The sequence below is a fragment of the Canis lupus genome, chromosome 9, assembly GCF_003254725.2.
Source record: "Canis lupus dingo isolate Sandy chromosome 9, ASM325472v2, whole genome shotgun sequence".
Classification (NCBI taxonomy): domain Eukaryota; kingdom Metazoa; phylum Chordata; class Mammalia; order Carnivora; family Canidae; genus Canis; species Canis lupus.
Genome location: NC_064251.1, coordinates 56,197,341 through 56,222,650, shown reverse-complemented (window position 1 = coordinate 56,222,650; position 25,310 = coordinate 56,197,341). Strand labels below are relative to the sequence as shown.

The window sequence follows — 25,310 nt, the reverse complement described above, 5'->3', positions numbered from 1 at the left end:
GCCCAGACCTGTCCATCCAAGCTCACAGAACCAGCTGCAGCCTCTGAGCTCAGGTGTTCCCCATGTCCCCCAACACCCCAGGGCAGTGGGGTTGGGCTGACCGCAGCCTCTTCCCTACCAGAACCTGACTCGAGAACAAGCCGACTACTGCGTCTCCCACATGAAGCCCTACGTGGATGGCAAGGGCCGCGAACTCCCCACTGCCTTCGACTACGTGGAGTTCACCCGCTCGCTCTTTGTGAACTGATCCTGCTCCCAGCCTAGCCTGGCCTGCGCTGCCTGCCCCGCCGTCACCTTGCTGCATGTCACCTCCTCTCTGTGCTCAAGTATTCCAGTGTCACCTCCCACTGTAAGCTTATGTCTGCTTAGCTTGGGATAAGACTTAGTAGAAATGGTGCTTCACTAAGCCACTTCCGGTCCAGTGGCACTTGCCCTGTGGTTGTGGGGACCCAGATTCCTGTTGTGAAGCCAGCTGCCCCATTCCGACTCGAGAAATCTAAACAGCTGGCTATTTCCCTTCTTGTTCTCCCCCCTCCATTTTGTTTTCATGTAAAAGACAAATAAAGGACTCTTCCCCCCGTATGTTCATGTTGTCTTCATTGAGCTTCTACGAGAAATCCATAGCTCAGCACAGGTGTGGCCTCACCCCACCTGCCCCCATATTTGGGGGCATTCCACCCACGGAGCCCTGCTGTCACTTAGGTGGCCACCTCAGCTGCCAGCTGCTCCAAGTCCTCGGTCTCCCGGGGTCCTTGTTCCGTGAACTCGGTGCTCAGCTGCCATACCTTTACTGTGCCCTCGGCGTCGCCGGCAGCCAGAAGCTGAGTCTGCTGGTGATTAAATTCCAGACAGTAGACAGGGCTTTCATTCTGGGTTTGCTTGATTGAAACTGTGGGTTTCTGGGAGCTTTTCTGGAGATCAAACAGCTGTACATCACCTGCAGATGAGAGACTCATGGGCCAAGAGGCCCCAACCAATAGCCTCTGCCCCTCTTCTAAGTTCCCTGTGCACCTGGGAAGAGAAACTATGGGCCACAGCACAAAGTAAGGCTACTGCCTGGTTCAGCAACCCTTCCCACACGAGGGAGTCCTCCCAGCCCCGTGCGTCTCTCCCGGCTCAGAATTCCAGATATGTGCAGGGCCCATGGCACTCAAGTGGATCAAAGTCTGGTGTCCTCTTTCCTACCTTCCCCAGAAGCGGCTGCAAACACCAAAGGGCGCACTGGGGACCAGCGCACAGCAAACAGGTATTTGTGGGACAGCTGCAGGGATGCCAGGGGCTGGGCCTGCAACATGGAGTACAGGTGGATGTGGCCGTCCGTCCCTGCGCTCAGGAAAAGGTTCCTAGACAGGATGCAAGGCAGAGAGCCAGGCAAGGGGGTGAGTGCTGGGTGTCTTGGTCCACTGGGCCTCCCTGGACCCCCAAACCAGGGACCCCTTTAGGGAATGAGGGCCCAACACCCTCTGGGCACAAGAACTCAAATGGGGAAAAGCTGGGCCCAAGACAGACTGCAGGCCCTTTCAGCAATTCTGTGGGACCCCCTCGCCCTCCCGGTGCCCGGTGGCCTCCTCTACCTGTGGAAGGGGGAACAGCTCACAGAGTAGATGGGACCCCCGTGGGGAGAGAAGATGAGCTGTGCCGGCGCCCGCAGGGGCACGGAGCTAGGCCTCCGCGTGAGGGCGGCCTCTTCCGCCGCCAGGGAGCACTTGAGTGGGAAGCCGCCTTCCGTGCCCAGAACGAAAAGGCTGGGGTCAAAGCTGGAGAAGGCCACCGCCGTGGCGCCCACCTCGGTCTCTCCCCGGGGAGGCTGTGGAGAGATGAACGGCAGGGCAGAGCCAAGGGAATCCAGGCCCAGAGTCCCAAAGAGCCCGTCACTCAAATGGGCGCCGTGGCCCAAGGAGGTCAAGAAGTAAGTTCTCGACCGACCGGTAGCTCCGGTGCTGGAGCTGCCTGCCCCCTCCAGCCCCCGCCCACCAGAGGCTTGCTCATGGGGCGAGGCCCTCTGGGGGCGGCAGCTGGGGGCGGCAGCTGGGGCCTCACATACCTTCCTCAGCTTGGTGTTCCTGGGGAGCTGCTGCACCACCAGTGCGAAGCCGTCCGTGAGCTGCAGCTGGCCTGCCCCGAGCCCCTGCCAGAGCAGCACCTTCCCGTCCGTGGCCGCGCTCAACACCTGGAAGCGGTGGCTGTGCCGGGGCTCTGGAAGCCAAACCACCTGGGGCGACAGGATGCAGGTCCAAGGTCGGGGGAAAGCTGCTTGTTCCCAGCCTGCCCCCACCTCCCAACAGACCCAACGGTCCCCCTCCGCCCCACCTGCCCCTTCTAGGAAAACGAGGATTCTGGGGTAGGCCTGGAGCCACCTCACACTCCGGGGCAGGCGGCGGTCCCCAGGCTGCAGAGGTCCCTCCCTGAGCCCGGGGAAGGCCAGGACAGTGGGCAGGCCCGGACAGCAGGGTGCCTCTTGTGGCAGCTTGGAGTGAGGGGGTCATGCCGGAGCGGCCCAGAGCCCTGGGGGTGGGCCAAGCCAGGGGGCGGAATGTGACTCATGCCCTGGGGCCTCTGAGAATACTGAAAGCAGCTGTCCAGCCGCCAACTCCCCGGTGACCTTCGGCCGCAGCTGTGCCAGGCGGGCGCCCTCGCTCCTACTTGGCCTCGAGAAGCAGGCCTGTGACAGCACAGCCCAGCTCAGGGGGAAAGGGATGGGGCCTCCTCCAACCCCCCAGCAGCAGCCCACGGCTCTGACCTGGTACACGGGGTCCGTGTGTGTGTCGTCTGTCAGGCCCGTTCGCCAGAGCAGCGGGTCCTCAGGATGGCTCATGTCCCACACCAGCACCTCGCCACTGTACAGCCCACCTGTGGGACCAAGAGCTGACTCACACCCTGCACCCCGGCTTCTCTTCCCACTTGCGGAGCCAAGATGTGGAACCACTTCCCCAAAACCACCTTGAGGAAAGTTGGTTTGGCCCTCAGCCTCAGCCTCACACCCCAGCCCCCTGCAAGCCTCACACGCCCCAGGAAGCTTCTCCCGCTGCCAGGCTGATCTCGGCCCGGTACCCAGCTCCTCCCTCCAGGACAAGCCCCTCTTCCCAACATGTGTGGCCCCAATCACCACTGACGCTCCCCGAGGGTGCCCACGTCACCCTGCCCCTGGTCCTGACTGGGCTATACCCTTACACAGCCCACACCCCAACAAGACTCCACGACAACCCTCTGCCAGTTCTGTAGCCTCCCCGCCTCCTGCTCCTCCTCCGAGTGCCATACCTGGCACAGCCCGCTCAGCATCCTCACCTGAGCCCAGGGATCAGGGCCACCTACACTCTCTCTCCACACTCTCTCTCCCCCACAGCGGACTCGCTCTAGCCGTGCCTGGGGGCTCAGGGCGCAGTGGAGAGCTCACCTCTGGCCACCCTCTGCACAGAAGGAAGCAGAGTGAGGCAGGCTCAAGGCTCACCTGCAACATGGGACGGCTGCGTGGGGTGGAAGGCCAGGCACATGACGGCGCTGGGCACCTCCACCACTGCCGATGGCTGCTGGGGGTTCAGGCCTCGCCTGTCCAGGTTCCAGGCACACACGAAGGACTTCAGGGTGCTCCAGTCCCCATCATCCAACCTGCACAGGAATGAGCCCGAGCTGGCTCTGCCTCGAGGCCAGGACTCATCCCCCCCTTACCCCTATCGCCTGACCCACCATTCCCCCAGCCCACCCCAAACAAATCAGCCTCTGTGTCCCTGCCACACCCAGACTGTACCAGGTACTGAAGTGGCACAGGAATCTCCATGGCACTTCAAGGCCATGACCTCAAGAAAAGGGTTCCAGGGAGCCAAGGATGGGTCTACACCACGGCAGGGTGGGGGAGCCCTGGCACATCAGGAAAAAGCTCATACAGAAAAGGAGGCAGGCCCAGGGCTCACTGCCCTGTGCTGGCAGGTGGGCACCGGGACTCCTGGATGCTAAGCCCCTCCCTCCTCGGCTCTTTCCAGCCAACCTGGTGCCCAGGCAGCCTTGAGGAAAAAAAGACTCCAGAACGGCCAAGCCCCAGGTCAACCCTTCACCAAAAAGACAGGGAAAGAGGCTTAGACCAGTCTCCAGACCTTCCACTGCCCTGCAGCCTCCCCTGCTGCCACTCACCGGCCATAAGCACAGGCCACCACAGACCCTGTGGTGTTCCAAGAGACACTGGTCACATGCAGACCTTGCCCTTGGGCTGGAGGGTAACCCAGGGTGTGCAGACAGGTCACCTGCAAGAGACAGACCATCCCCAACCCTGAGCCCAGAGCCAACCAACAGGTTACCTTGTAGGCACCTAAAAAAAAATACACATAGGCTTGGACCTCCCAGCCATCAAAGTCTACTGCCCAGTCCTGGAGGGAAATGTGGAGGCTTCATCCAAACACCATTCCTCGGGCAGCCCCAGTGGCACAGCAGTTTAGCGCTGCCTTCAGCCCAGGGTGTGGTCCTGGAGACCTGGGATGGGGTCCCACATCAGGCTCCCTGCATGGAGCCTGCTTCTCCCTCTGCCTCTCCCTCTGTGTGTGTGTGTGTGTCTCTCATGAATAAATAAATACAATCTTAAAAATATACACTAAAAAAAGCTTAAAAAAAAAAACAATAAAAAACGAACACCACTCCTCACAGGATACTTCGAAAAACCCAGAAGAAAAGATCTTATAAACCAGGGTAGATGCCAGGTTGTGGATCAGAGTTAGACCCTGTTCTACAGACCATTTCAAAAGCTTGGCTTCTGAGGCACGTGGGTGGCATGGTGGGTTAAGGTCTGGCTCGTTTTCAGCTTTGGACATGATCTCAGGGTTATGAGACCGAGCGCCATGTTGGGGTCTGCATTCAAGGATGACCCCTGCTTAAGATCCTCCCCCTCCCTCTGCCCCTCCGCCCCATTCAAAACAACAATAAAAGCTTTAGCTTCTGGAACTGGATGATAGTGATGGCTTCACAACAAAGTGACTATACTCGGTGCCACAGGCCTTTATACACAAAGGTCTAGCATCTTCTTTCACAGCTCAGAGCAGGCTGGCAATGCTGGCCACCATGAGCGGTCAGCCCAAGGTTTCTGGGACAGGATTTGCAGCACAGATCAAAACCCATGTGAAAAGCTGACTGCTCCTTGACCTCATGACCCCATATAAAGAAAGTATCCGGGATCCCTGGGTGGCGCAGCGGTTTGGCGCCTGCCTTTGGCCCAGGGCGCGATCCTGGAGACCCAGGATTGAATCCCACGTCGGGCTCCCGGTGCATGGAGCCTGCTTCTCCCTCTGCCTATGTCTCTGCCTCTCTCTCTCTCTCTCTCTGTGACTATCATTTAAAAAAAAAAAAAAAAAAAAAAAAAAAAAAAAGAAGTATCCAATAGAAAGAACCTAAAAAGTATAAAACGCTGTATGGTGGGAACTGTCACTCACTGCTAGCAAGAAGACAGAATGGCACGACCACCGTGGGAAAACAATCTGGTGTTTCTTCAAAAGCTGAAATACAGATCTTTAATATGACCCGGCAATTCCGCTCCTATGTACACAGCCAAGAGAACTGAAAACACTGCTCACGCAGAAACTTGTACACAAATGTTCACAGTGTTACTCCTACCAGCCAGAATGTCCACCAGCTGACCAATGCGATGCATCTCTCAGTGGGGGAAGGGCTACTGAGCTACAGGAAGGAAAGAGCCAGGACACAACCAGCCTCGCCAAACATTCTGCCAAGTGAAAAAGCCAGTCACCAAGACTGCTTCGTATACAACTCCATTTATGTGAAACATCCACATTAGACAATCTATAGACAGAGGGAGGAGGGACACCCAGGGATTTGGAGGGAAATGAGAAGTGACTGCTAGTGGATATGGGCTGTCTTTTGGGGGGTAATGAAAATGTTCTAAAATTGTGCCAGTGTCGTACAACTCTAGAAACAAACACTTATTGAACTGTACACTTTATTTTTTAAAGATTTTTAATTTATACTTGAGAGAAAGAGAGAGGGAGCACACATGCACATGCGGAAGGAGGCAGAGCAGAGAGAAAGGGAGCAGACTCCCTGCTGAGCAGGGAGCCCAATGCGGGGCTCAATCCCAGGACCCCAAGATCATGGTCTGAGCCAAAGGCAGATGCTTAACCAACCACGCCACCCAGGCACCCCAAACTGTAAACTTTAAATGGGTGAATTATATGGGATGTGAATGATCTCTCAATAAATCTGTTATTTAAAACCAAGCCTGTGTACAGGGGCGCCTGGCTGGCTCAGACAGCAGAGCATGCAACTCTTGATTTCAGGCTCATGAGTTTGAGCCCCATGCTAGGTGTAGAGATTATTTAAAAAAACTTGAAAGGAAAGGAAAGGAAAGGAAAAGAGAAAGAAAGAAAAGAAAAAGAAAAGAAAAGAAAAAAAGAAAAGAAAAAAGAAAAAAGAAAAGAAAAGAAAAGAAAAGAAAAAGAAAAGAAAAGAAAAGAAAGAAAAGAAAAGAAAAGAAAAGAAAAGAAAAGAAAAGAAAAGAAAAGAAAAGAAAAGAAAAGAAAGAAAAGAAAAGAAAAGAAAAAAGAAGAAAAGCTGTATGGTGGGGTAGGAAGTGGAAGGAACTCAAGAAAACCTTTGAGGTCTCACTACTTTTGGTTTCCTTTTTTTTTTTTTTAAGATTTTATTTATTTATTCATGAGAGAGACAGAGAGAGAGGCAGAGACACAGGCAGAGAGAGAGGGAGGAGCACGCTCCATGCGGGGAGCCCGAAGTGGGACTCGATCGTGGGACTCCATTCCGGGACTCCTTGGCAGGGATCATGCCCTGGGCCGAAGGCAGGTGCTAAACCACTGAGCCACCCAAGGATCCCCTACTTTGGTTTCCTGATCTGGGTTCTGGTTCCAATAAAGTGTTTGTCATAACACTACTTATAAGTGCAACAACCAGAACAACTGAAAATCTGAAGATGGGACTACAGGTAGAAGATGGGGATGCTCCGCACCTTCAACACGGTGGCCGTGTGTTTGCCAAGACTCAGAACAGCACTAACGGTGAGCTGACCCGCATAGAGAACACACCTTGATAAACTTAGCTCAAAAAAATAAAGTGTGCGGATGAAACAGGAGGCGGTATTTTAAAAGGACAAGCGTGGGCAGCCCGGGTGGCACAGCAGTTAGCACCGCCTGCAGCCCAGGGTGTGATCCTGGAGAACCGGGATCGAGTCCCACGTCGGGCTCCCTGCACGGAGCCTGCTTCTCCCTCTGCCTGTGTCTCTGTGTCTCTCATGAATAAATAAAAATAAAATCTTTAAAATAAATAAATAAAAGGACAAGTGTGAAGTCTCTGGAGCTACCTGACAACACAGAACGGGCTTTGCTTCCAACCAGAAAAGACCCCAAGATCAGTTACCGTGACACACGGCTGTCCACACATGTGTGCAAAACAAGAGGAAGGAACCAGCAGAGCCAGGAGGTCAGAAGTCCTGGTGGTAGCCCCTGGGGTGATCACTCCCTCATCTTCGATTTCTAAGTGCCCCTCCAAGGTTGTCACATTGTTTTGAGAAATCTGAAATCATGGTTTCTTTATGAGAGCAGCATGCCGGCCCTTCCACAGCCACTGCAGTGGTGCCAAGGACAGTCATGAAATGACATGACCAACACTGTGACAGCAGAAGTAGACACAGAAAAACCCCCAATGGCCAAAATAATAACCCTGCTTTGAGGAAATCAATACAACACTGATGCAAAAGAAGCAACGAGAGAGAAAGATTCGCTGACGTTGTTAATACGATAGCCAACTTGTAGGCTCTGGTCTGCCTGGCATTCCAAACCCTGCTCAGACGCACGGCCGTGAGGCAGCTACCATGCTGCCACTCAGAGGGTGCTGCCCTATGGCCCACCAGTCCGCCTGTTTCTACAGGATACCTCGCTGAGTCCCACAGGGGACTGAGATGAAGGATGGCATGTCTGCGGTGGGACACAGCACAGCCACTGCACAGGAACTAACATGGAAAGCTCTGGCAAGTGAGAAAAGTCATAAAGAAAACGTATAGTGCTTTCCATTTTTTATTTAAAATGTGCTTGGGGCACCTGAGTGGCTCAGATGGTTAAGAGTCTGCCTTCGGCTCAGGTCATGATGGCCTGTGATCAGCCCCAAGTCGGGCTCCCTACTCAATGGGGAGCCTGCTTCTCCCTCTCCCCCTGCCCCTTCTCTTTCTCTCTTTCCCTGTCAAATAAATAATAAATAAAATCTTTAAAAAAGAAATGTTCTTGGGACGCCTGGGTGGCTCAGCGGTTGAGTATCTTGCCTCTGGTTCAGGGCATGATCCTGGAGTTCCGGGATGGAGTCCCACATCAGGCTCCCTACGGGAGGCCTGCTTCTCCCTCTGCCTGTATCTCTGCCTCTTTCTCTCTGTGTCTCTCATGAATAAATAAAATCTTAAAAAAAAAAACAAAGAAATGTTCTCAATGACAAACACTAGTAATGATGGGATGCTGTGTTAGTGTAGCGTGTACTACAGGAAACAGCTGAGGCCTGGGAACACCGTGTTCCCTCCCTCTGTCCACACAGTATATGCTCTGTGTCTCTGGAATGCCTGGGTTTGTTATAATGAACACATGTTGCTTCTGTAGTCAGAAAACAGATATTTTGTAAAGGGGGAGAAAGTAATACAGGCTTGGACCAAATTAATCCATAGAAATACTGCTTCTCCCTCTGCCTGTGTCTCTGCCTCTCTCTCCCTCTGTGTCTCTCTCATGAGTGGATAAATAAAATTAAAAAAAAAAAGGGCAGCCCCGGTGGCACAGCAGTTTAGTGCCACCTGCAGCCCGGGGCATGATCCTGGAGACCCTGGATCGAGTCCCACATCGGGCTCCCTGCATGGAGCCTGCTTCTCCCTCTGCCTGTGTCTCTGCCTCTCTCTCCCTCTGTGTCTCTCTCATGAGTGGATAAATAAAATATTAAAAAAAAAATCCATAGAAATGAGGGAAGTGCTACAAATAAAGAGCAGAAACTTAACCTCCCTAAATGCAACTGTAAAATGGGGGGTGTGGGGCATCAGTGAAGGCAAGGAGCGAAGGATGAAGGACGTGCTGAGATCTTACCTGGTCACTGAGCCCTTCCTGTGCTCAGCTTTACAAAGATTCAAGGATGGCCCAATGGGGTGTGACCTCAGCAACTGCTTTCCAGAATGATGTTGAGGATTTCCCTCAAACAAATCGACTCTCCCATGCCTTCCTATGACTAGGTGGAAAGAAGACAGAGGAGGAGGAGGGGCTAGAGCAGGGCTTATGACCTCTGAATACAGAGTTACTCATCTCTGTTTCCCGAGGAAGAAAGCATTGTATAAAAAAAGTTTGGCCCAGGGATCCCTGGGTGGCGCAGCGGTTTGGCGCCTGCCTTTGGCCCGGGGCGCGATCCTGGAGACCCGGGATCGAATCCCACGTCGGGCTCCCGGTGCATGGAGCCTGCTTCTCCCTCTGCCTGTGTCTCTGCCTCTCTCTCTCTCTCTCTGTGTGACTATCATAAATAAAAAAAATAAAAAATAAAAAATAAAAAGTTTGGCCCAGAACACTAAGGCTCTGGGGTTGGTCAAGGGCATGTAGCACTGAGCAAGCAGCCTGTCCACAGGAGAGGCTGAGGCCCATGAAGCCAGGGCCAAGAGCCCCCCAATCATTCAGAGGCTCCCTTATCCCAAAGCCTGGGCTGTCAGTGAGGCTGGACACCTGAGTAGACAGGGTGACAGCTCTGAATGGAGCCTTGGAGACGCTGAGGTCACTGGAGCAAAGTAGTGATACTGACCAGGGCTCACATCCCAGCTTGCCCCATGATAGCTGTGTGACCACAGACAAGTCACTAAGCCTTTCTGGGCCTGACACAAAATAGAGATCATCCCAGGGCTGAGAAGTGAATGAGATGACACAGAGAGCACTCACTGTACGCTGCATGGGGAGGCACAGCCAAGTAGTGGTGAGAAAATTCGGTCCAAAAAAAAAAAAAAAAATTCGGTCCACAGACTTCCTGGTTTCAAATCCTGCCTCTACTGCTGACTAGCTCTGTGATCCTGGAAAAGTCACTTCAGCTCAGTCTTCCACCTGTACCTACCAGTACCTCCCAGCTGTGGACCGATGTAACCATGCACCTACTTCTTGACAGCAGGGAAGCCTCGATGACTTACCCTTTTTTTTTTTTTTAAGATTTTATTTATTTATTTGAGACAGAGAGAGAGAGAGAGTGATGGGACACCTGGGTGGCTCAGTCAGTTAAACATCTGCCTTTGACTCAGATCATGACCCCAGGGTCCTGGGATTGAGCCCTGCATTGGGCTCCCTGCTCGTTGGAGAGCCTGCAGCTCCCCCTGCTTGTGTTCTCTCTCTCTCTCTCTCTCTCTCTCTCTCTCTCTCTCTCGATCTCTCTGTCAATTAAATAAATAAAATCTTAAAAAAGAGAGAGAGAGAGGAATGCCCAGGTGACTCAGCGGTTGAGTGTCTGCCTTCAGCTCAGGTCATGATCCCAGGGTCCTGGGATCAAGTTCTGAGTGGGGCTCCCTGCATGGAGCCTGCTTCTCCCTCTGCCTGTGTCTCTGCCTCTCTCTCTGTCACTCTCATGAATGAATAAATAAAAATCTTAAAAAAAAAAAAAAAAAAGAGAGAGAGAGAGAGAGAGCAAGAGAGAAAGAGTGCATGCACATAACCTGGGGGAGCCATAGGCTCTCCAATGAGCAGGGAGCCCAATGCAGGGCTTGATCTCAGGACCCTGGGATCATGACCTGAGCCAAAGGCAGCCACTTAACCGACTGAGCCACCCAGGTGCCCCTCGATGACTTACTCTTATAAAACTATACACCTGGCTGGGGCACCTGGGTGGCTTAGTGGGTTGAGTGTCTGCCTTTGGCTCAGGTCATGATCTCAAGGTCCTGGGATTGAACACCACATCAGGCCCTCCCCTTAGTGGCGAGTCTGCTTCTCACTTTTCCTCTGTGATCTCTCTCACTCTCTCTCAAAGAAATAAATAAAATCTTTAAAACAACAACAACAAAAAAAACTATACACCTGGCAAAATATAAGAGCTCAGTAAACACTGTTACTATTATTGCTATTATCAATATCTGGGCGGTTAAAAAAAGGACTTTAACACAGGGCTGAGGATTGAACAGCAGCACAGGTGAGGGGCTATTCCAGGCCGCACTGGCCGATTCCCTACCGTCGGCTGCTGCTCAGTCCAATTCACCTCGAAGCCGTCAAAAGCGTGGCTCTGCCAGTTCTTGTTCAGCTCTCGAATAACCATGGCCTCCACCCTCCGAAGAAAGGCTGCAAGCCGGGGGCCGTCGTACTGGGATGCGGGCAGCACACCGACCGGCACAGGAGCCTCCGTCTGCACCTCGGCATCCACATGCTTCCAGGTCTGGGCAGCCGCCTCCGCGGTGGCAATTCTCGCCGTCTGGCAACTTTTCTGCAGAAGATCACAACCCAGCAGTTACTACCCAGCCTCACCCACCCGCCCACTTGCCTCCCATGCGGCCGCTTACCTTCAGGCCCCTGGGCCTCTGGTCACCCTGTCTGCCCCCTTCCTCTTGTAATTGGCCCATCTTCCAAAGGATGAGCCCGATCTGTGTGCTGTGGGTGGAGAGGACCTCCCCAAACCTCCTATGCGCCCTGAGTCACAGTGAGTGGTCCAGGGTCAGCCAACATGACCCAGTAAGAGCCTGACTCATGACTTTTGGTAACACTATGACACTATTTGGAGCAGATGCAGAAGTGTCCCCCCCCCCTTTTTTTTAAGAGCACCCTTTTGAAGATACTGACAATAATAAGAATCATGTAACATTAGAGCCAGCAGTGGTCATCTCAACCAGCACATGGAAGCACCTCAAACCTGGCGACCAGCACAATTACCCCATGGCATCTTGGCAGGCACTGTCCAAGATCCCTCCCGCCCCCCATGATCAAAAGAAGCGAGTATGTTGGGATCCCTGGGTGGCTCAGCGGTTTAGCGCCTGCCTTTGGCCCAGGGTGCAATCCTGGAGACCCGGGATCAAATCCCACGTCAGGCTCCCGGTGCATGGAGCCTGCTTCTCCCTCTGCCTATGTCTCTGCCTCTCTCTCTCTCTCTCTCTCTCTCTGTGACTATCATAAATAAATTAAATTAAAAAAAAAAGAAGCGAGTATGTCTGTAATGAGCTAGTAGGTAGAAGGCAGGCTTCTCCCCGGCTGCCTCTTTTCTCCACCCTGCCATCTGCCTCTAATCCCTTGCCCCTGTTTAGCTGGGCACAGGGACAGACAACAGATCAGCCTCTCTCTTACGGACACGACCCATCATTTACCAAACAGGGGCCCTCTACCACACATCTCTGTCTTATAAGTGGCTCTGCTCATGTGGCCCCTCACCAGGCACCTGAACACACAGGGCAATGATGAGGCCCAGACCCTTGTGCTCCCATCTTGGGCAGTGCTGGGCACTAGGCCAGCGCTAGTAAGCCTGAAGGAAGGGAGCTGAACCCACATGAGAGCAGGTCTTGCTAGAACATCAAACATCTGTACCCACGCTCCCCTTCACATTCCACAAAATTCTCTTTGCTTATCTACCTCCCATTAAACTGAGCTGCTCCAGCTTCAGAACCTGGTCTGATCTCTCTTTATATCCCCTGCACTTTGTGTGGTATTTGGCACAAGCTCATTTCATTAAAACCATAATACTATATGTTATATATATACTATTAATGTTATATATGTTCTAAATATATATATACTATATACACTATGTTATAAATATATACTATATGTTATATATTTCTCCACTATGCTACACATACACATACACACACACACACACACACAATTATTTACTGAATATCCACTTGCCAGGCACTGTCTGGGTACTATTGATACAGCAGAAAACAAAAACATGCAAGATTCCTGTGCCCAAGGAGCTTCCACAGGGGCCTAGGATATAGAAACAAGAAAAACCCATCAACTACCTACAGCGCTAAGTGCAGTGAAGGTGTGGGAGAGAAGGGACCAGCTGGCGAGGCCTCTGGGGAAGTGGCACTTGAACTGAGGTGTGAAGGACAAGTGGAGAGCTGCAGGAGAGGGTCCCGGACAGGGACAGGGGCTGAGGGTGGGGAGCCCAGAGCAAAACCTTACAGTAGAAAAGGCCCCACACTCAGACTGGAGCAGGCAGCGTGCCCAGCTACACTGGGTGAGGAGGGCGGCATGTGAGCAAAGGCAAGGCCAGGACGTGTCTGAGAGCCACACCTCTAGGTGTGAGCCACAGGGTGGCTGAAAGCAGGGCCATGCCTCTTGGGCGGCTCAGGCAGAGTGAGGAGCGGAGAGCAGGTGTGACCACAGCGGGATGTGATGGCAGATTCTGGAAGAAGAGAACATAAAAGCAGTGGAGGCGTCGAGGATCCCAAGACTGGTCACAAGGCATGAGGCTCTGGAGAGCATCCAACAGAGACGTGACCTGAAGCCACAGCACTGGAGGAACCCCGCAGTACCAGTGGAGTGTGCACATTGAGGAGTTCATGGATGGGCATGGGGATCAGAAAGTATACAGGCTGAGGGGATCCCAGGGTGGCTCAGCGGTTTGGCGCCTGCCTTTGGCCCGGGGTGTGGTCCTGGAGTCCTGGGATCCAGTCCCGCGTCAGGCTCCCAGCATGGAGACTGCTTCTCCCTCTGCCTGTGTCTCTGCCTCTCTCTCTCTCTCTCTCTCTCTCTCTATCATAAATAAATAAATAAATAAATAAATAAATAAATAAATAAATCTTAAAAAAAAAAAAAAAAGAAAGTATACAGGCTGAGCCAAAATTCTAAGAGACTGGGTGAAAATCAAAGTTCCAGAAGCCACGAGAATGGTAAGATGGTTGGTCACTAAGCACTCACTCAGGCACTGTCCCCAGAGTTCTCACCTATCTTATTCATGCTCACAATCACCCATGAAGGAAATTCTATTTTGCATGACAACTGAGACACAGAAATAACTTGTCCAAGTTCACATGGCATAAACACATAAATAGGGCTTGGATCCAGGTCCTCTGACCCCCTCAACACCAAACTGTCTCTGGATCACAGTGTTCACACCCAAATAGCCCCACGTCCTGGCCACTAATCATGTCAGATGAACTCGGAAAAATGTTTCTAAAAGAATGTTACCCAGTGTCCTAATGTAAAGCAAAAATGTCCACAAGAGACAGCGAGCTGTCACCTCTCTAGCTATCTCTACTAGTATTTTTTTTTTAAGATTTTATTTATTTTACAGAGAGTAAGAGAGCACAAAGGGGGTGGGGTGGGGCAGGCAGGAGAGGGAGAAACAGACTCTCCGCTGAGCAGAGAGCCTCACATGGGGCTCAATCCCAGGACCCTGGGATCATGACCCAAGCCAAAGGCAGATAGATGTTCAACCGACTGAGCCACTCAGGTTCCCCGCTATCTCTACTAATACTTCTTTGCTGCTTGCTTACTCAGGCAAGTAACAATGTCAAAACACTAGAGAAAATTAGGGAGAAAATGAAAACTCAAAACCAATGATACTGCACCAGCAATGTTTTTTTCTGTGAACTGGAAGGAAACCACCATTACTCTTTTAGTTCTGGGACACAGAAGTAGGTTCCTATGGTTCAAGATCGAAGTATCTCGGGGCGCCTGGGTGGCTCATCTGCCTTGGGCTCAGGGCAGGATCCAGGATTCCTGGGAGTCCCACATCGGGCCCTCTGCATGGAGCCTCTTTCTCCTACCCTCTGCCTGTGTCTCTGCCTCTCTTTGTCTCTCGTGAATAAATAAATATAAAAAAAAAAAAAAAAAAAAAAAAGACCCAAGTATCTGGCCTGACCCTGACTAGCCCAGACTATCTGGGGATGGAGCTCCAAGGCCTCCAGAAGGTAAGGGCTTGCCCAAGGCCACCCTGTATACAATGGTACCTCTCATTCCAGGCAGTGTGTGACTGGACCAACACTCCCATCTGAGATGTCAGAAAAGGAGCTGTGGCCAAGGGGGAGTCCTTGCTTCCTAGGCCTCGACAAGGCCAGGAAGGAGAGTGTTAGGGATGATGGGCTGCAGCCTGCCTCCCACATCTCCCAGGCAGAGGTACTGCAGGGAAAAAGGTACTGGGGCCAGACTTTACTGGGGGGTGGAGGGCAGACTTTAATCACACTGGGAGGCGTGGCTCAGGGAAACAATTCTCAAACCAAGATGACCAGGCTCCTCCATGCTTTGGAGTCTGAAGCCCCCCTCAGAGAGGGAGGCAATGAGACTCAGAGAGCAGAGCCCAGGGTGGGAGCCCAGCTCTTCTGCCCCCAAGAGAGTCTGAAGACACCTAGAATGTCAGGACTCCTACCCAAGCCACAAAAAACATGCCCCAACATCATGCCCACTGGATGGGAAGGAGACCTAACCTAGGTCTCTCTGGGAACCTTACAAGAGACAAAGATTTTACGAGTTAGACAGCACAGGCTTGGAACTGCAACCTGGAAACTTGGGCCCCGACATTCAGCCAGTGCCACAGTGTGACCAGGAGACAAGCAGAGAGGGGCCTCAGGGCAGGGATGGCAAGAGCAGAGCTGAGAGAAAGTGGGCCCCAAAGCCTGATTCCTCAGGACCACCTGCACTGCCACAGAGAAGCCCAGGAGACTCCCCTGCCTCCTGAAGAGAAGTGCCTGGTGTGGCTGACTGCTGTCATCTGCCACCAGAGTCCGACACTGACCTCCGGGAAGGCTCCCTGACCCCCAGACCACCACCCATCAAGGCCTCACTTCTGAAATAAGGGGTCTCTGGCTGGCATCTAGGACTGGCTGATCAGTTTCAGAACACTCATCATTGACAGAGGAAATGGCCCCACTGGGCCTAGAGACCGGCCACCACCCACCGACAGAACACTGGGCTCTGCCTTTGAGGTCAAAGACTGACCAGTGCCACTGGCAACTTGGTTATTCAGAAACCGGCCAGCCAGAGAAACCCTTCCAGGGGATACCAACATGGAGCAGGACAACTTCAAAGTCATGAGTAGAACAGTCACTTTCTTATTAAAAACATACATTCAGGACACCTGGGTGGCTTAGCGGTTGAGCATCTGCCTTTGGCTCAGGTCATGATACCAGGGTCCTGGGACTGAGTCCCACATCGGGCTCCCCACAGAGAGCCTGCTTCTCCCTCTGCCTGTGTCTCTGTCTCTCTCAGTGTCACTCATGAATGAAGAAGTAAAATCTTTAAAAAAATAAATAAATAATAAAAACATCTAGGGGCCCCTGGCTGGCTCAGTCAATAGAGCATGCCAACTCCTGATTTCCAGGTCATGAGTTCGAGCCCCACGTAGGGTGTAGAGATAAATAGATATGGGGCGCCTGGGTGGCTCAGTTGATTAAGTGTCTGACTCTTGATTTCAGCTGAGGTCATGATCTCAGGGTTGTGAGATCAAGCTGTCCCCCTACCCCACCCGGCGAGTTCTGAGATGGATGTGGAGGCTGCTTAAGATTTTCTCTCTTCCAAAAAAAAAAAAAAAAAGAATTTTCTCTCTTCCTCTACCCCTCCCCCCACCCTCTCAAGGAAAAGGATAAAACATATACATATTCTTGACTCTAGGACATATTGATTATAAAACATTCCAACTGGGATGCCTTAGAGCTTAGAGGTTGGGCGCCTGCTTTTGGCTCAGATCGTGATCCCAGGGTCCTGGGATCAAGTTCCACATCGGGCTCCTTACAGGGAGCCTGCTTCTCCCTCTGCCTGTGTCTCTGCCTCTTTGGTTCTCTCATGAATAAATAAATGAAATCTTAAAAAAAAAAAAAAAAAAAAACATTCCAACTATTTTATAGTAGCTCTTCAGGGGAGAAACTATATTAAATATAGAAGTCATGGGGATCCCTGGGTGGCTCAGCAATTTGGCGCCTGCCGTTGACCCAAGGCGCGATCCTGGAGTCCCGGGATCGAGTCCCACGTCGGGCTCCCGGCATGGAGCCTGCTTCTCCCTCCTGTGTCTCTGCCTCTCTCTCTCTCTCTATGTCTATCATAAATAAATAAATATTTTTAAAAATAATAAAATAAAATAAAATAAAATAAACAAGTCATTTATGAAACACATCAATTTTTACGATCTGTTAAAATGGCTGAGGATCGGGGTGTGTCTTCTAATTGAGGAAATCCATCACCACAGAGAAAATACGTGTTTGAAGGTCGAGGCCCCTGCTACTCCTCTGGGAAGTAACCACCGCCACCAAATACCAGAAGCACACCTCTTCTCACTTCATCCTCCCAACTAGCCTCAGCCAGCACATCTGACTCCAGAGTGGAAAAGACCTCAAAGACCATTCTAGATCTGCACTCTCAATGAGCAGGCCCCAAAATCACCTGGAAGCCTGCTAAAACACAAGCCTCCTGGAGTGGGGCTGAGAGTGCTGTGCTAACAAGCCCCCAGGTAATGCTGATGCTGCGGGGGGGGGGGGGGGGTGCTGTTACTCAGCCCCCACATGTTGGCCTCACCCGTTTATATGCTTCCCAGGGCCACAGCCCAAGATCCATCACCCTTCACCCTCACCCAGTACAGACCATGCTCACATCTATCCCCCTTTCTATCTCCACTACTCTGGGGGCTGGGGCTTCACTTGGGGTGGGGTAGCACATGGCTCATCCCCAGAGGCTAAGGAATGCTGTCAAGCCCACCTGAGGGGTGCTGCTGGGTTCTTGTGTTGGGAATGGCTTGTCGCTGTCACCTTGCCACTTCCAGCAGACCCACTTCCACTAGTCCTCCCCAGAGTCTCCCTTTTCTTCAGGTTGCTGTTAGCCCCAAGGCCTCCCTCCTTCACCTCCTTCCCCATCAGGTCCTGAACACCCAAGGAGAAGGCGGGTGTGACAGGAGCAAAGAAGATTCTGAAAAAAAAAGAAAAAAAAAAAGAAGATTCTGGCCTAGGTCAGCAGCTCTCCATGCACACACTATAAAGCCCACATGTGAGCACCACCTCAACTGGACCCGAGTGTGAGGACAATTCATGGCAAATGAGCAGACAAGGTGAGGCAGGAATGCAAAGTTGAGCTGAGGGAGTTTCGTAGTGCAGTATGGACAACTGTCCCAGGATGCCTCCGTGAGTGTAGAATAACTGAGCCTGGAACCAACATCAAGGCACAATGTCCTGTCCAGGTGAACTTGCCTCTTGAGTATATCAGGGCAGAAAACAGCTATTCAAAGGCTGACGTGGAGCCAGGAGCCAGCCATGTGAGGAGGGAAAGAGCAGACATTTCCATAGAAGCTGGGAGCTGCCGACGTGCTAGACCACCTTGGAGCTGCAATTACTGCAGACTATCTTGGTGTCATCTTAACCTCTTAATCTTTTCTCATGCTCCTTGGGGAAAAAAAAAAAAATCTAGTACCTACACTCTAGCAAACTCAAAGGTAGAGAGCCACAGATTTAATTCTCCTTGAAAATCTGTAAGAGGCCAGACTCCAGGTTAAAACAAACACCCTCCAGCAGGGGGTGACATACGCTACGGAAGCCACCAAGATGAGAAAGCAGCAGCCCATCTGTGGGAAGAAGAGCCCGCAGGTAGGCAGCTAATTTAATTCAAAGCAGGAGAGGAGAGATGCATCCTACAAGACAGCACACAGGAAAATTATTCAATCCAGTATTTCCCAGGTGCCTTTGGGAGGTGCAAAAGTACACAAGACCCACTCTCCTACCCTCTGGGAGCTCACAGTCCACGGAAGACAAGATCTAAATGTCCAAAATGCATTCCATGGATGGAAAAGTTCTGGAACTAGATAGGTGGTGATCATTGAACATTGAATGTAATTGACAATTGTATACGTAAAAACAGTAAAATTTCTGGGGCACCTGCGTGGCTCAGTGAGTTAGGCGTCTGCCTTTGGCTCAGGGCGTGATCCCAGGGTCCTGGGATCCAGCCCTGCATTGGGCTTCCTGCTCAGTGGGGAACTTGCTTCTCCCTCTGCCCCTCCTCCTGCTCAGACTCATGCTCTCAAGCGTGCAAGTGCGTGCATGCACACGCTCTCTTTCCCCAAAAAATAAAATCTTTTTTTTTTAAATAGTAAAATTTGGGCAGCCTGCGTGGCTCAGTGGTTTAGCACCTGCCTTCGGCCCAGAGCATGATCCTGGAGACCCAGGATCGAGTCCCACGTCAGGCTCCCTGCATGGTGCCTGCTTCTCCCTCTGCCTGTGTCTATCTTTCATGAATGGATGAATTAGATAGATAGATAGATAGATAGATAGATAGATAGATAGATGATAGTAAAATTTCGGGCAGCCCAGGTGGCTCAGCGGTTTAGTGCCAACTTCAGCCCAGGGCATGATCCTGGAGACGAGGGATCAAGTCCCACATCAGGCTCCCTGAATGGAGCCTGCTTCTCCCTCTGCCTGTGTCTCTGCCTCTCTCTCTCTCTCTCTCTCTCTCATGAATAAATAAATAAAATCTTTAAATAAAATAAAATAGTAAAATTTCTATTATATGAATCTTATCACAATTTTACTTATTTTTAAGTAATCTCTATGCCCAGCATGGAGCTCGAACTCACAACCCTGAGATCAAGAGTCATGTGCTTTACCAGCTGAGCCAGCCAAGCACCTCACCACAATTTTTTTTAGTAAAAAAACACACCCACATTTTCCTAGGATCAGAATCAGGCTTCAGAAAAGTAATGCTCTTGGAAAGAAAGATGCATTTAATTGGCAGTCTCAAATTTTGCTACCCTTAAAATGACCTGAGAAGCTTTAATAAAATCAGATTCCTAAGTTACACCATATACCAATTAAGCCAGAATCACTGAAGGTAGGACTCAAACATCCATATTTTTCAAGAGTCTCCAGGACAGGGGATCCCTGGGTGGCGCAGCGGTTTGGCGACTGCCTTTGGCCCAGGGCGCGATCCTGGAGACCTGGGATCGAGTCCCACGTCGGGCTCCCGGTGCATGGAGCCTGCTTCTCCCTCTGCCTGTGTCTCTGCCTCTCTCTCTCTCTCTCTCTGTGTGACTATCATAAATAAATAAAAAAATAATAATAATTAAAAAAAAAAAAAAGAGTCTCCAGGACATTCCAGTGTCAGCCAAGTTTGAGAAACAGCGGGATGAACAAGGAGATAATTACATACCCTACATCTCAGGCAGCTGGACTGGTGCCTGACACTCCTATACCATCCACCTGAGCAACCCCAGGCTTTCAAACTGCTTTCTCACCCATGATCTCATTTAACCCCTCATCAAGTACTCTCACAAGGACACACTTTACAGAAGAAGAGATCACCTGACTGGCCCAAAGCCCTAAAGACTGTGTGCATTCCCGGCTCAAACCAAGTCCACGACACTATCCCTCTGTGAACAGATTAGAATATGACAAGAAAAGTCAAGTCAGGCCAAAGACGATTAATATTTAGAAAGAAAAGGGGAAAATTTTTTTTAAAAGAAAGAAAGAAAGAAAAGGGGTACCTGGCTTGTAAGTTCGAGCCCCACATCAGGTATAGAGCTTAAAAAATAAAATCTTTTTTAAAAATTTTTAAAAGAAGGAGTGCCTGGATGGCTCAGTTGGTTAGGTGTGTCTGATTCTTGATTTCCGCTCAGGTCATTGATCTCGGGGTCATGAGGACAACCCCATGATCAGTGAGGAGTCTGCTAGAGATTATCTCTCCTTCTCCCTCTCCCCTTCACCCTCTCTCTGTAGACTAAATAATTAAAATATTTCAAAAAAATTAAAATAGAAAAAACCCATCACTGGAACATGGAAGCACATTCGAATATTGCACCACTACATGGGCCACACAGAGACCAATGGTCAACTTTTCCAAAAAGACTTTTAAGAAAATTAAGGAACTGGGATCCCTGGGTGGTGCAGCGGTTTGGCGCCTGCCTTTGGCCCAGGGCGCGATCCTGGAGACTCGGGATCGAATCCCATGTCGGGCTCCCGGTGCATGGAGCCTGCTTCTCCCTCTGCCTGTGTCTCTGCCTCTCTCTCTCTCTCTCTCTCTATGACTATCATAAATAAATAAAGAAAATTAAGGAACTGTATTTTAAAATTAGCTTACAGAGTTGTTTTCAATAAAAATTAGCTAAAACATTCATCATGGGGTTTATTGATAAAAGGAAAATTCGAGGGTCGCCTGGCTCGGTTAGTTAAGTGTCTGCCTTCGGCTCAGGTCATGGTCCAGGGGTCGTGAGACCAAGCCCTTCATCTGGCTCCCTGCTCAGTGGGGAGTCTACTGCTCCTTCTCTCTCTCTGCCCCTCTCTCCTGTTTGTGCTCTCTCAAATAAATAAGTATGAGGGACACCTGGGTGGCTCAGTGGTTGAGAGTCTCCCTTTGGCTCTGGGCATGATCCCAGGTCCCAGGGATCCCAGGTCCCAGGATCAGAATCCTGATCCCAGACACTGGGCTTTCTCTGGGATGCCTGAGGTGCCTTTCTCTGGGGTGCCTTTCTCTGTGTCTCTCATGAATAAATAAATAAAATCTTTTTAAAAAGTAAATAAGTATGATCTTAAAAAAAAAGAAAAATTCGAAATTGCCTAACAACCCATCAAGAGACTAGTTAAATAAAATGAAATTATTTTAAAAAAATAATTTTTAAAATATTTTATTTATTTCATGAAAGACGGGGGGGGGGGGGCAGAGACACAGGCTGAGAGAGAAGCAGGCTCCTCCATGCAGGGAGCCCGATGTGGGACTTGATCCTGGGACCTCAGGATCATGCCCTGGGCCAAAGGCAGATGCTCAACCCCTGAGCCACCCAGGCATCCCTCCCACCAAAAAAAAATTTTAACATGGAAAGTTTGTTTGTTTTTTTAATGGGGCAAAACAGACAACACAGTTGGAACAAGTATAAACTGAATGGGGAATGGGATGATTTTTCTTTTTTCTGCATATCCGTTTTTTTTCTAAATTTTGAACACACTGGGGATCCCTGGGTGGCACAGCGGTTTAGCGCCTGCCTTTGGCCCAGGGCGCGATCCTGGAGACCCGGGATCGAATCCCATGTCGGGCTCCCGGTGCATGGAGCCTGCTTCTCCCTCTGCCTGTGTCTCTGCCTCTCTCTCTCTCTCTCTGTGACTATCATAAATAAATAAAAATTTAAAAATAAATAAAAAATAAAAATTCTGCCTTTAAAAAAAAAAATTTTTGAACACATTAACTTCTATAAAGAGATAAAAGTTAATTTGGAAAAAAAGTAATTTACCGGGACCCCTGGGTGGCGCAGCAGTTTGGCGCCTGCCTTTGGCCCAGGGCGCGATCCGGGAGACCCTGGATCGAATCCCACGTCGGGCTCCCAGTGCATGGAGCCTGCTTCCCTCTGCCTGTGTCTCTGCCTCTCCCTCTCTCTGTATGACTATCATAAATAAATAAAAATTTAAAAAAAAAAAGTAATTTACCTTCTTCTCCCAACCCTTGCAACATTCTTACAACTTAATCAAAAATCTCTAATAGGACCGGAGATGCCAGTCCAAGGAAACAACCCTCACAGATAAAAGCTCTTACAACTCAAGAGTTCGAATTCCTTCTTAGAACTCTACAGGCTAAAACTATAGTCACAAGAAAATGAACCTGCCTGCATTTCAGTCTCTGTAAGAAAAAAAGTTAGCCTGAATCAGGGTTTCCAACCTAAAGTCTTCTAGAATCTGGGTCTTCAGCAAACGAGCTACTTCAAGTATTCTTTTTTTTTTTTTTAAAGATTTTATTCACTTATTCATGAAAGACACAGCAAGAGAGTGAGAGAGGCAGAGACAAAGGCAGAGGGAGAGGCAGGGAGCCCGACGTGGGACCCGATCCAAGGCCCCCAGGATCAGGCCCTGGGCCGAACGAAGGCAGCACTAAACCGCTGAGCCACCCGGGCTGCCCTATTTCAAGTATTCTTAAAAGCCAGTAAATGTGAAGTATACATCTACCTGTGATAAGGATGGACAGATTTAATTAAAATACCCATTTGTGCTTTCTAGGGAGCACAGTTAAGTAGGGAATACTTTGAAGCCAGATCAAATCCTGCATGCAGACTGTTGGCCCAAAGCAAGAAATCTGTCTTCAAGTAAGATTTCATGGACAGTTCACAAGTGTTGGTGAGGATCTCAGCTCTCCTCGGCCACTCGGGTGGCAAGCTAAGAGTTCTCTACAGGTAAATTTGCCGCACCCTACAATGCACCCATTTTCACTGAGGAAAAGCCAACATCCTTACAATGATCTGCAAGGCCCTACTTGACCTGCCTCTGTTTATCTTCTCTGACCTCAGTGGGGACCACTTTCCCTTCCCTCATTCTTCTCCAGTCCCTCTGCCCTCTCAAACATGCAAGATCGGCTCCAACCCCAGGGCCTTTGCACTTGCAGTTTGCCCTGCCTGGCCGCTCAACCTTAGGTATCTTGTTGACTAACTAACTCACTCCTTAAATGTCACCTTCTCAGTGAGGCTCACCCACCCCTTCACTCTCCAATTCAGCCTTTCAATCCCTCACCCTTCTTTTGCTTTTGTCCATAGCACTATTCACCTCCTAGGGAGCACACAGCATAATTTACTTATTACATAAGTTGCCTATTGGCTGTACCCTGCAAATGGCCCCATGTCAGCTCCAGGAAGGGGGTCCCAGTGCCAAAAAAGCCCTTGGCACACAGGAGGCCTTCAAAGTCTGCACAAACTGCTTCTCCCTCTGCCTGTCTCTGCTTCTCTCTTTCTCTCTCTGTGTCTCTCATGAATAAATAAATAAAATCTTAAAAAAAAAAAAAGTCTAAAAAAAATGGGGATCCCTGGGTGGCTCAGAGGTTTAGCGGCGCCTTCAGCCCAGGGTGTGATCCTGGAGAGCCCGGATCGAGTCCCACGGCGGGCTCCCGGGATGGAGCCTGCTTCTCCCACTGCGTGTGTGTGTGTGTGTGTCTCATGAATAAATAAAATCTTTTTTAAAAAAGTCTGCACGAAGACCCCTCTGGAGAAGACCTGTGCCCAGGAGCTCTGCCCCTCACCTCCTCAAAACACCCCGCCATGCGTGCTATTGATTAAACTGCTAGAAAACCGGATTATCTCGACCTCGAAATGCAATCTGGTCTTTTTCTTAAGCAAAGTCCGTTGGAAATGCCTAAACATTGCTGTTCACACTAAATCCTTCGAAACATGAGGTCTTCAGAAGTCTTGAAGAAAAACTGCTTTGGTGATCGTTCAGAGTCTGGGGCAACTGGCACGAGGATACCGCAAGGGTTAGCCTCTGTGGGTGAAAGTACAGGAATAACCTGGTGGCTCGCCAGCACTTGGCCGCCCGGAGACCGCGAGCGGACCCTCGCCCTCCCGCCCGCGACGCCCCGAGCCGGGTCCGGGCCCTCACCGTCTCCCGGCGGATGCCCTGGACGCCCCTCCACTGCGAGGGCACAGACGCCACGCCCAGGGTCTCGTCCTGCAGCGGCCCTGACCGCCCGGGCCCCTCGGCGCTCGCAGCCCCGCCTGTAGCCAGCGCCTCGGCTCCCGCGCTTCCCGCGGGGTAAAGCTGCCTGGGCTGAGCGCGGGTTGCCATGGAGATAGCTCCGCCCTACCGCGCCTGCGCATCGCGACGTGACCCTCGTCCCTGCGCCTCCGGAGCGGAAGAAAGGGGAGGTGAAGCTCTCCGCACCATTTTTGAATTGGTCAGATCGCCTCCTCCAAGACTTCGGAGAACGAGATAAATTATTATTCTTGGCCAGGATGAGACAAGCATGGCCAGTTTTGGATACCTCATCCCAGTAGGGGCATGCTTGGGCATGCGCGGCTACCCCTGGTTTGGGGAGCGTAGAGCGGAAGTGCGGCCCCGTGCCAGGCTCAAAGATGGCGATGAGCGACCAGACGCAGAGACGGGGAGGAGAGGCTGCCAGGACGCGAGGCTAGGACCGCGGCGGGCTGACGAGTTGTGGGGTCTGGGGGGTTGCAGAGCCCGCCGAGAAGCTGGGTGCTCTCAAGAGAGCCGGCCCCAGCTGCAGCCACCTCTAGTCCAAGTGCTCGCCCTCTGATTCTCAGTCCCCGCCTCTATAGAATGGTGATTTAAAATATCCATATGCGGAGGTAGAGTTTGGTTGGATAATTGGAAGGCCCAAATGAAGTCACATAGAGAAAAATGCCTGTTAGATCGAAACCAAAGGCCTAAATAACTACCAGCTATTGCCTATCGCGTGTCAGGCAGAGCCCAGAGACATGTATATATTGAACTTACTAAATCCTCAAAAAAACTCTAGGAAGGAGCAACTGCTCTACATCACATGAGGGTGCTACTGCTCCGACAAGTAACTGCCCAGGTCACCCGGGAAAGCCCACGACACATTTGCCCAAGAACCCGCAGGTTGCTGCTTGGTTGAGGGCTTCTCGGCAGGTATCCTCCCACCAGGTCCCGGAGCCCTGAACTCAGCGATGGAAACCTGCCCAGTTAGGGGCCCATCTGCACC

The 25,310-nt window shown here is 51.0% G+C and overlaps 2 protein-coding genes across 14 annotated transcripts in view; one reads left to right on the top strand and one right to left on the bottom strand.

Annotated features, from left to right (window-relative positions):
* SPTAN1 (spectrin alpha, non-erythrocytic 1) overlaps positions 1-582 on the top strand; it is a 61,995-nt gene extending 61,413 nt beyond the window's left edge. For all 10 annotated transcript variants that reach the window (XM_025475349.3, XM_025475356.3, XM_025475351.3 and 7 more), the window contains one exon: positions 122-582. In XM_025475349.3, the coding sequence (XP_025331134.1) occupies positions 122-247 (126 nt within the window). In that variant the 3' untranslated portion in view covers positions 248-582. The remainder of the gene's footprint in view (positions 1-121) is intronic.
* Positions 581-24,427, bottom strand: DYNC2I2 (dynein 2 intermediate chain 2). 4 transcript variants are annotated; one of them, XM_025475360.1, is made up of 9 exons: positions 24,227-24,427; positions 11,155-11,403; positions 4,126-4,235; positions 3,449-3,606; positions 2,741-2,850; positions 2,045-2,212; positions 1,575-1,807; positions 1,186-1,343; positions 581-937 (listed from the first exon to the last, which is right to left on the bottom strand). In XM_025475360.1, the coding sequence occupies exons 1-9, from the start codon at positions 24,410-24,412 to the stop codon at positions 699-701; spliced, it is 1,611 nt and encodes a 536-aa protein (XP_025331145.1). In that variant the 5' UTR covers positions 24,413-24,427; the 3' UTR covers positions 581-698. The 4 variants fall into 4 exon arrangements, with proteins under 4 accessions (XP_025331145.1, XP_048970969.1, XP_048970970.1 ...); XM_049115012.1 differs by having other exon boundaries at positions 11,182-11,403; XM_049115013.1 differs by lacking the exon at positions 24,227-24,427 and adding an exon at positions 23,871-23,906.
* Positions 24,428-25,310: the final 883 nt, after the last annotated feature.